This window comes from Ovis canadensis, chromosome X (assembly GCF_042477335.2).
Source record: "Ovis canadensis isolate MfBH-ARS-UI-01 breed Bighorn chromosome X, ARS-UI_OviCan_v2, whole genome shotgun sequence".
Classification (NCBI taxonomy): Eukaryota; Metazoa; Chordata; class Mammalia; order Artiodactyla; family Bovidae; genus Ovis; species Ovis canadensis.
Window position 1 is genome coordinate 135,136,641 of NC_091727.1, and position 10,974 is coordinate 135,147,614.

Genomic DNA, 10,974 nt, shown 5'->3' on the forward strand with positions numbered 1-10,974 from the left:
CCATTGAGAGGAAGATGAGCTAATTTGGTGACATGGATTTTAAAACCCAGTATCGTTTAAAAAAAAATTCAAAGATAAATGAAAAACTGGAAAAATATTTTCAACATATATTATAAAGTTAATATATCTAGATCTCTTACAAAGTACTGGGAATAGGTAAATATTTCAATAGAAAAAAGGGTCAAAAAATCAACAGGCAATTCACAAATGGAAAAAGTATAAATGAGCTATGGATGTATAATGAGTAGCAAAAAAAAAAAAGACAAAATAAGTCAGCAATTAAATATTTAAAAATTAAATCATTTTTGGCTTTCAAATTAACAAATATTTAAATTATCTGGTGTTGAAAAGAATGTAGAGGAATAGATACTCTCATATTCAGCTTGTGGGAATATATAATATTCAAATTCTACTTCTACAAAATAGAGTAAAACTATAAAAATAACCAAAGTGTACAGATTTCATTAAGAAAAGAACAAAATATTACTCCTAGGAAGTCATTTTAAAGAATAACAAAGATACATAAAGATGTATGCAAGAATGTTCCCCTCAACATGATTTCTGATATAAAATAATTGGAAACAATTTAAATGTCTAGTAATAGGAGACTAGCTGAACAAATTAGAATAGATCCATGATAGGGAACACTATATAGTCATTAAAATCATATTATTAAAGATTACCTATTGTCCTGGGGAAAGTTTTTCATATTGGTAAATTGAAAATGTAAGTGGCAAAGCAAGGTGTTTAGTATGATTCTGTGTTTTAAATATATAACTGAAATATTAGTGTGAGTGTATGTGTTGTTAATGGAGAAAAACATCAATAAGTCTGTACATGAGCAAGTTAATAGTTGTTTTAGCTGACTAATGAGATTATGCATAATTTTATCTTCTTTATGTGCTTTCTTTGTATTTTGCAGAGTCTCTGTAATAAACATGCATTTACTCTTGTCATCAGAAAAAAATGACATTTAAAAAAATCAGGAAATCAGTAGATTTTATGTCCTCAGGGAAATGAGAGAAGAAGCAGTGAGAATCTCAAGACTCAGAGCCCTAGGGTTCTGGCTTGCAGACTAATTCAAGTCTGTAAATCTGATCCCGGTGACTGAGGGAGTAAAACCAATCATCTCTGATCAGCTTGAACACTTGATGGGATATCATCTTAAAACTGGTGTTACAAGTTTTCCAGTTAAGTGAGTTGTTCTGCATCTGGGGAAAAAGACATTGAGACTCAGCATAACCAATATGTGGTGGAGTGAAGAGCATATTGGTATAAGGGACCTTTGTGTGTCCCACCACTGCACAATATCACCAGTTTATTTACAGAGCATTGAAGTGTTCCAAGTTTCTGAACTCCACCCCACCCCCTGCGCCTGGTTCTAACAATCATCTCTTCTCACCGGAATCTGTCTTTCAGGGGGAGGATTTTTCTCCGGAACCACTGTTTCAACGCAAGTGATCTTCTCAACATCTATTGAACCCTTTTTACTGCCTCTTTTCTGAGAAAGAGAATGAGGAAGAAATGGAGAAAGGTTAAGAGCGATTAAGCAACCAGATGATTAGATTTTGCTATTTCATCATTCAACATAGTGAGGTGACACCCACACTCTATATCAGGACCTGTCATTTTGAAAAAATGAACAGACAAACCAAACCCAAACAACTTCCAGATCTATTAACCTGATCTTTTTTGACTACCAGATGGAGAGCAAATGCATTGACTTTGTGTGCTTTGTTTTTATTTTAACATAAAAAAATAAGGAAACAATTTCCAACTCTTGGGTTTCATTCTCAATAATCATTTAATGAGTGCTCACCAACTTTGAAAATCCATGGTGAGATTTCCCTGATAGCTTCTTAGCACCTTTGAATTTTTGTTCCAGTATGACTTCCCAGTTCTGGGTTAGGAAATGCTTTGCTGAATTTGAAGTGTACTTAGGTCCCTTCTATCCTGCTCCACCCCCGACTCCAACCAAAAAGGATCTACATCCTCACCAAGGCAGATTTAAGGCCAAGTCCTTAAAACTCAGGTTTCACAGCAGAGAAACTTACCCCACGTTCAAAGTCATACTCATAGTAGGAAAGTTTTTGCACGGTTAAGAGAAAGAGGCGCTTCTTGAAATTTAAAGGTGATGTTTTCTTTTTCTGCTGCGATCGCTTCAGAAAGATGCTCTCCAATATCACTGCAGCCATCGCTTCTTTCTGGAGCTCACTGGGTGCTATCGATAATGAAAGTTCTTGAAGACCCAGCACATTGATCCTCCTCATCCCTCCTGGTTCCCCCTCAGCCTAGCCACCTACTTTCAAATAGAATAGAAATGTTCAAAGCTAACAAAGAACGATCTTCTTACCTTGATGTCCTCCTTCCGTAACCCTCCTTTCTGCCAGTTTTCAGGTATAATGGATGCACACTGGATTGGGGTGATTGGTTCTACATTATGAGTTCATATAAACTGGGTTCTTGCCTAAGTCAATGGAGTGCTCTGGATATCAACGACATGTACCATGTGCTTGGTAATGTCTAGAAGCAACTCTACCCTAACCACCCTTTTACTGAATGTGCAGAATCTGTGAACAATAAAAAGTCTTGGTGCAGCTGTTGGACCTAATATCCCCCAGAAGGTATAATGCAGGTGCCAGAACTCCACTGAGGCAGATATTGGACTTTCAGTTCCCAGTTTCCTAGACAGTGAGTGTAATTTTTCATACCTTGTCCCACTGGGGTCTGTAACCAAGGGGTCTAATAAAGATATGGAGGCTGCACCTGCAGTTGTGGACATATACTAACTGCCACTCAACCGATTTTGCCCATCCTTTGTAGCTCTGGCTGAGCTTTGTTCTAAAATTGAAAAACAATTTTTGAGAGGCAGTTGTTTTGCTTGGTTTTTGCTCTTCCCTTCCTTTTTGCTTAGATTCATTCTTTTGGATCATCAACTCTTAGAGATGCCATCTTTGATCATTTATGAAAAGTAACTTGTTTAGTCTCTCCAAACTTTTTTAACAGTAATTCAGAAAGATTCAGTTTGGGTAACTGAAATATACAAAGGCAAAGAAAGTTACACAAAGTCACCCTTGGTTTTATTTTTTTTTTTAATTCAAACAAAACACACAGTTATTCACTTAAATGCACTATCTTGTAGTACTAATCCATAACTTTCATTAGAAAGATAAAGTGAAGACATAAATACTGACACAAAAACAGAGCATTAAAAAATTCTGGAAAAAAAAATCACCAAATGATCAGCCCCTTCCCCATCCAGTTTTGTTGGAAGTAAGTTCTTTTCCTGAAGGGGATAGATTTTGTTTTGTTTTAACTAAATTCCTTATGCTTTTGGTGGCAGAATAAAGTCAGTAGTTTTTTCCTACTTGACAAGCATAAGTTACTTCTCACACCAGGAAAGCAAAGGAATGGTTTGTATCGAAGTCTGAGGCTATCCACACCATTATTTTGCTCTTTCTTGTGGTGTAAACAGCTCTATTATTGTACTGAGGAGACAAAAATAGGTTACAGAAACACCAAGGATGTTCAGAATGATCACTTTGCTACTTGTTCATCGTCTGGATGCCACTGTTCTCTGGTGATAGATTTTTTTCAACTTTTTATAAATGATTTTTTGAGAAAATCAGGCCAAGGAGTACACTTTTCCCTACACCTTGCCACACAGCTCTCTTCCCTAATTCCCGGGTTGAAATCATCTCTCACAGGACTGAGAAACTAATAAGAGTTGTAGCATTCAGATCCAGCTCAATCCCCAAAGAGATTTCTTGTAACATTAAGATTTTTCATTTACTCAGAAGTAGTGATAACCAACTAATAATGGTCGGCTCTCAGGTACTGCCAACACATCGAGATCCTGTACTAATATCTTGTTTGTTCCCATGGTGAATCCCAATTAAGTATCTATTCACAACCAAAGATTCAACTTAGAAAAAAGAAAGTAATACCCTAAAGAAATCAAGTAACATAACCAGTAAATTGGATCATCTGAACAAACCACGTCCAGCTGTGCCTCTTTTAGCTGAGTAAAGCACACCCATCATTTTACCTTTAGGTTCGTTGCAAGCTCTTGGTGAATACACTCCCCGCTCAGACCCAGCATCTGCTTCAGCCTTGGCCTCTCCTCTTATTTCCCATGAGACAGGTCCTTCTGGAAGCTGCCTCTGTTCTTTTTGTTTTTCAGAACAAATCCAGTTTGTACAAGAGGAAGCCTTCCTCTCTTTCAAGTATCTCTGTTGGGGTAGGGTTTAGAGCTGGTCTAAGTATGAGGAAGTAAGCCTCTCACTAGCCATCGCCCCTCTGAGCGTGGGGTGAAATGGCCTCTACCTGTAGATCACTAAGCTGGAGGACTGCTGGGATTTCCACGGCCTGATTGCTCCCTCTTTGATTGCTTCCCCCTATTCCTTGTGATCCATTCAAGACACACATGGTCTGACAATGTGGTAGCTCTTCCTTAGTCACCTCTGGTCCATTAATGGTGAAAGGAGAGGCATCTACTTTTATATCTTCCTGAAGGCTGGTGTGTAATGGACACTTTGCTTTAGAGGATAGTTTCGGCTTCTTTGGGTACTTATTATGGAAAGTCCTATTTTTTTTCTAACAATTTCAGCAGCCCACAGAGTCAACTGACCACAAAAGATGCACAGTGAGGGCTGACCCTGCACCTCACTCAAGTGGTGGGGGTGGGGTGGAAACGGAAGTGACATGAATGTTACACACACACACACACACACACACACACTTCATATAGGAAAAGAAAGAGGAGAAAAAAGAATAGACACACTCGGCTCTTCATCTAAAACGTAAAGTTACAGTGTTATGATGTTCTCTTTATTAATCTACAGATGCAGGATTTTCACATGGCCATTTTGTGCAGCCTCTAGTCTCCCTATGGAGCTGCTGCTGCTGCTGCTGCTGCTGCTAAGTCACTTCAGTCGTGTCCGACTCTGTGCGACCCCATAGACGGCAGCCCACCAGGCTCCCGCGTCCCTGGGATTCTCCAGGCAAGAACACTGGAGTGGGCTGCCATTTCCTTCTCCAATGCATGAAAGTGAAAGTGAAGTCGCTCAGTTGTGTCCGACCCTCAGCAACCCCATGGACTACAGCCTTCCAGGCTCCTCTGTCCATGGGATTTTCCAGGCAAGAGTACTGGAGTGGGGTGCCATTGCCTTCTCCGCCCTATGGAGCAGTAGAATTCAAAAAGAGAATGCTTAGTAGTAAGCGTTCAGCCATTTTACAAACTGGCCTATGCCAAGGAATTAATATAAATAACACTTGCAGAACTGGTCAAGTAAACCACCTTTGATTCCTATCTTTACTCATTATTAGGGACAACATCAGAGCAAAAATCAGAAAACAGCTCAGCCTGACTATGATTAGGAAAGGTCTTATTAGGAGATGCTAGTTAGAACAGTCATAGTTCAAATAACTACTAAGACAGAAATATCCAATAAGCTGCATTTTGTGCGTATTCCTCATTTAAAGCATGACTTAATTGCCCAGCAAGATTCTAGCCGTTTCCTTTTCTCCCCAGGGGAATGGGAGGCAACTCCTGCTTCTCTTAGTGCAGCCCATCATCAGACATTCTATACACATTCTTTCATTTACTCTTTACGACAAACAGCAAAGCAAGGTTCACGGAGGTTATGTGACTTGCCTAGATCTATCTATTTGTGACTCCGCACCCTTGCTGTTTCTGTTGTACCTCATTGCCTCCCAGAGGGAATTTTGTTTTTTGTCTTTAGTGAAGTGTGATGTCGTTCACCTCAGCACTCTGTCACTGCCCATGGCTATCATCACAGAGCAGTGGGGACAGAACCCTCTCCATCTTCTAAGAACAGTAGACAAAGGAGGAAATGGTGGTAAGTGTGGGGATAAGTAAGAAAGAATTCAGGATCCAGGGGTACTTTTCTCTGCAATATTCCTCTACACATGAAAGGATGGTCTGTCCTATTTAATTGACGACAGTACTTTTTTCCCACATGAGGACTCTTAGTTCCACCATGGTTATCTTACGTTTTCCTTTAAATCCTCTCTAAGGAGATCTTGTTTACTGGTCGATTTTTAGATTCACCAGCTGTTTTTCCCTTCAGGATTTTTCATTGTTAAAGGGATAAAAGCATAGAGTTTAGATGCAACACCAACTCTTCGTTCTAGGGTTCTAATTGCTTACTGTGCATATAAAACTTTGTTTGAATGTACTTTCTTTCATATTATGAAATATTGCAAATAGGCAGAAAGAAAAGAGAATAACATTACACTCATGTGCTCACCGTTAGCTTAATAGAATCCTGACGTTGTGCTACTTTGTTTCTGTTTTTTTTTTTTTTAAGAACTATAATACTATCCATACAGTCAAAACTCCCTTGTGTGCTCTTCCACAATTTTATTCTCCTCCCTCCCTACAGGCTACTAATATCTGGAATTTAGCATTCAGCATTCCTAGGCACGTTTTTATATTATTACTACATAATAGGTAATAGTAGCTAATATTACTATTACTAATATTACTATTAATATGTAATAGGTAATAGTAGGAATTACTACATAATAGGTAATACTAAGTAAGTATCCAAAAGAAATACTTAGCATTGGTTTACACGGTTCACATTTGAATTTATGTGTTACATACTAGCAACTTGCTTTTTTTCTCAATGTAACATTTTATGATTTTTTTTACCTAGTTCTAGTTCATACATTTTAATTTATTTTGATATGTATCAAGTATGCTATGTAATGAATATATCACATTAATCCATTCTCCTATTGATGGATACTTAGGTTATTTGTTTTCAATTATAAAGAATGCTACCATGAACATTCTTGTACCTGTGGTCATAGTTTTCCACTCTCAGAATGAATTCTCAGTTACTAAGTCAAATTGGCAAACCCAGCCCAGCTTGTGTGTTGGATTATGCACTTCATGTAATCCCTTGTTCTTTTTTTGGTTCAATCTTCCTAAACGTTTTCTATGAAATCTGGTAGAATTATCAGTGGTCTCTAAGTAGAGTAGAGTATAACTGATAGGCCTACTAAAAATCTCTTCTCAGGTCCAAGAAGCATCTCTCAGGTTTTGATTGAGATTTTGATTGAGAATTTCCCCATCTCGGAACCAGAAGAGAAGTTGTCATTAAAATATCATACCCATAGCAACAAAGAGCCATAATTACTCTTGTTAAGTCCTCAAGAAGGTCTGTTCAGGTCCCAGTGAAAGCTAATTATTTGATGATGTTTCCAGGGTCATTGCTACAGGTGACCAAATTTGTGATGAAGACTTCCAGGAAAATCAGTTTTCTGGCTGCTGGCTAACCTGGGAAATTCTCATCTACTGCAATCATTTCTAAAAGGTCTCAGCACTCTGGTTCTTCTTCAGCATTTCATGTTGTTAACATTTTACAATTTTCTTCTGTGGTTTTGGACATTTCTGGTCTCTGTCAACTCTTCTGCCCTGCACTAGACACAATAGATTCTGGCCAAGTGATGAAAGGAGAGCCAGATAACCAATCTGCTAGCTTCCCTTGAGCAACAGGTTGGTGGTGATACTTTCAGCATTGCTCCTTTGCCCTGAGAGTGACTGCTACGATGTCCGTCTTTCACTCTGGATTTGTGTGACCCTTTGGCCTTCTTTCTCAATTTAGCTTTTGTTTTCCCTGGTTTAAATATATTATTTTTTCCCTCAATATCACAGTAAAACATGTTCATTATAGAAAATGTTTTAAGTACAGGGATATTAAAAAGGAAAACATCAGTTACAAGCTCATTATCCAGACACATTAATCTTTGGCATGTTTCCTTCCATTCTTTTTCTCTGTGTTTTTCTGACTATATTTGAGATCATATTGCACCTAATATTTAGAGTTTGCTTATTTTTCTTATTCTTATACTTAGATACTTATTACCTAAGTATCCTTCCTTCACCCAACATACGTTGTCCACAAAATATCTAAAGTTCTTGTTTAACATTATTTCAGATGTTTTCCCTTGTTGTTAGGATCTCTATATAAACATCATATGCTGAGTCAAAAAGTTTGTGCCTTTTGCATTTTGAAATATATTGACAAAATAGTTTCCAGAAACACTGTAACTGATTTCCACTCCAAATAGCAGTTTTGGAGAACCTGTTTTTCCATACTTTTGTCTCTTTTCTGCTCCACTTCTAATCAGTTTCTTTTTATTCTGTTTCTATTACAGATAAATACGTAGGAAGGAGTTAATAGACTATAATTCATTTTCATTTTGGGGATGTAAGGCAGCGAGAATAGCTTCTTCTGAAAGTTCAGCTAACTGATGTTAACCCTAAGGGGATGTGGTAATTGCTCACAGAGAGGGAGGTGGAAAGCCTGGGATTAAGGCTTTTGCTTTTCAAATGCTCTCCCAACACCCTCAGCCAGTGCACAAGAACCTCCAGAGAAACCGAAAGTCACACGTGGCCCATTTGTTTCAGGGTCCTCAGAGCATTTCTCTCTCCCCCTCCCCCTGATGGCTTCATTTGCATAACCCAGCAGTTTTGGAGTGAATTAGGTCAAGGTCTGTCTCTAACTTCTTACTGAGCACTGCCTTCCTGAAAATTCTATGTCACTCTTATTCCGAAGGCCTAGCCATCGGATATCGGCATGGCATCCACGGGCAAAAAGCAGCAAGTGTCTGATGACTCTTTGGAGAACATTCAGACTGGTTTTCAAAAGCCATGTCTTCCTCTTATACCTAAGTCACTTCCTGGTATGGGGTCTAGTCCGCTGAAAGGAAACTCTCTATAGGAAATTTGCTCAAATGGAAATAGTAGATCATACTGATGATAATTTTAAATTGCACCCAGACCCTAGAAGTGGATGGAAAGTTGCACTAGTTCTCACCATGAGGAGTTTACAAAAGATTCTAAACAAACACATCGCTAGCCATAAGCTACAGGAATTTGGACTTGAAGGCAAGTAGACAGTTTAAGTTGTCTGAAGGGGTCAGAATAGACCAGATAGGGCTAACGCTAAGGGATTCCAGTTCAGTAGAACGCTTTAGATTATTTAGGGTATTTGCATCTTGTGGCTTATTTGGTAGGTGACATTTTTAATCAAGTAATTGAGGCTCCAAGAGGCCGTAGCACCCTTGGTCAGGGGCTTGGCATGCAAAAGGAGGGAAGGAGCAGAAGCAGCATGTAACTAACAGCACAGAAGATAACCCCTGAGCTGTACAGAGCCCTGCCTCTGGGCTTTGCTGCTGCCCTACCTTCGGAAACAGACAACATGAGACAGAGATGTGGAGCTTGGAGAGCAGGGTGACCGGGAAACTGGACTGGAATTCCATTTGGCCCGCACTCACCCAAGGATGTCTTGGTCAGAGCCAGCAATCCTTTTTATTCTAGACGCCACATATTTGTTCTAGGCAGGCCTTTTGGGGACCTTGACAGGTCTCAGGCAGAATACAAATAATAGCAAACACTGAGATAGGCACACTGACTATTGCTGGGCCCCATTTTAACTACTTTACATAGGACACACACCACTCACGACAATCCTATGGGGAAGGCACTAGGCAAGTAGGGGGAAAGGGCAAAGGGAAAACAGCAGGGGAAGAAAGGGGCAAGAAGAATTCACTGAGATTCCCCATGAATTTATTAAGCATTGGCTCTGTTCCGGGGTGGTAATGAACAAAATCAAGGAGGGGATAAAGAAGAGGGGATACAGGTAGAGAAAGGAGAAGGAGGAAAAGGAGGAAAAGGGAGAGACAGATGGAGAGGAGAGGAAAGGAGAGAAGCAAATGATGGAGCCTAGAAAAGAAGAGAGCCATGCACATGGCAGGCAATGGTAATAGGAAAAAGCTTCCCCGTGACCTCAGGGGTTGGCCGCACTGTCTGGGCCTCGAGGCCGAGGCTGACTTCTGGCCCAATCTCTTACCCACTGTTACCACGAGGTTGGCATGCACAGTCCTTCCAACAAGGCAGCTCTGATCCCAGCAGTACTGGCCCAATGCAGCCAGAGGCTTTCCACTCTGGTTGAGCCTTTCCGTAGCTTACAGAGCTCAAAAGCATATGCGTTTTGACCAATTTTTTTAGACAATCTGCCTCTTAAAAATTTCTTTTTCCTAAGGTCTCATTGACACACGGATCCATTTGGGGTCTTCTGGCAATATTACCCAAACAATTAATTTTTATCCTGGCTTATTTAGCCATGGGCATGAAAGCTTACTTTTCTGCCAAATTGTGCAGAGTTGCCTCTTTCCAACATCTGCTACCTGTTCAGATGGTCACCTTATGTCACTTTTTTTTTCTTGTCTCCACCCAACTATGACCTCCCCAGAAAGGACCCTTCCAGCCTCTTCTGATTATCAGAAGGGACTACCAGGGCCTTAGGCGATGACACTCCCACCCTCCATCTGCCTCCTCCTGCCTCAGACTACATGGCACCAGCCACGCTTTCTCTCTGACCTTCAAGGTCCTAGGAAAGGCAGTTACTGCTGCTGTCCAGCCCTTGCCATGCCCCGGACCCACCTCAGTTCTGACTTTAATGCAGGCAGCTCCCCGGATGCATTGAGATGCCGGGACTTGGAAGTCGGGACTCGATGTCAGAAGACACTGGCCCTGGAGACATATTCTTACAGTCCAGAGAGGAAGGACAGTCTGAGCAAACCCCACCCTTTCACAGCCACTCAGTTCCCTTTTTTTGTTTCCTGACTTAAACCAATGTCTTTTTTTTTCTTCTTCTCAGCAGCATGGTATCTGGTTCCCTGCTGCTGTCCTTATTCCACCACCCCCCCACCCGCCCAGCAGTCCCCGCCCTTCATTTGCTTGGGACCTCTGACAGTACTAGTTGAGTCTGCTCTGAAAGAACTCTTCTCTATTTGACTGGGGCCACTGAGACTCTAGACCAGGCTGGGTTGAGCAGACACGTCCTCAGGCTAACCTCCCCAACGTAAAGGGACGACATCGCTAAAGGATCATTGGGATGGTCAACACAGGGAGTGGAGACTTCCAGAAAAGAGGAG

At 40.4% G+C, this 10,974-nt stretch overlaps 1 protein-coding gene across 2 annotated transcripts in view; it reads right to left on the bottom strand.

The window, feature by feature from the left end:
• Positions 1 to 10,749, bottom strand: part of BTK (Bruton tyrosine kinase) — a 32,555-nt gene extending 21,806 nt beyond the window's left edge. Inside the window, exons 1-4 of one of the 2 annotated variants that reach the window (XM_070291022.1) lie at positions 10,481 to 10,735; positions 4,049 to 4,232; positions 2,055 to 2,221; positions 1,403 to 1,501 (exon numbers count right to left, since the gene is read on the bottom strand). In XM_070291022.1, coding sequence (XP_070147123.1) covers positions 1,403 to 1,501; positions 2,055 to 2,195 — 240 coding nt within the window. In that variant the 5' untranslated portion in view covers positions 2,196 to 2,221; positions 4,049 to 4,232; positions 10,481 to 10,735. Of the gene's footprint in view, positions 1 to 1,402; positions 1,502 to 2,054; positions 2,222 to 4,048; positions 4,233 to 10,480 lie in introns of both variants that reach the window. The other variant, XM_070291021.1, reaches the window with a different exon arrangement.
• Positions 10,750 to 10,974: the final 225 nt, after the last annotated feature.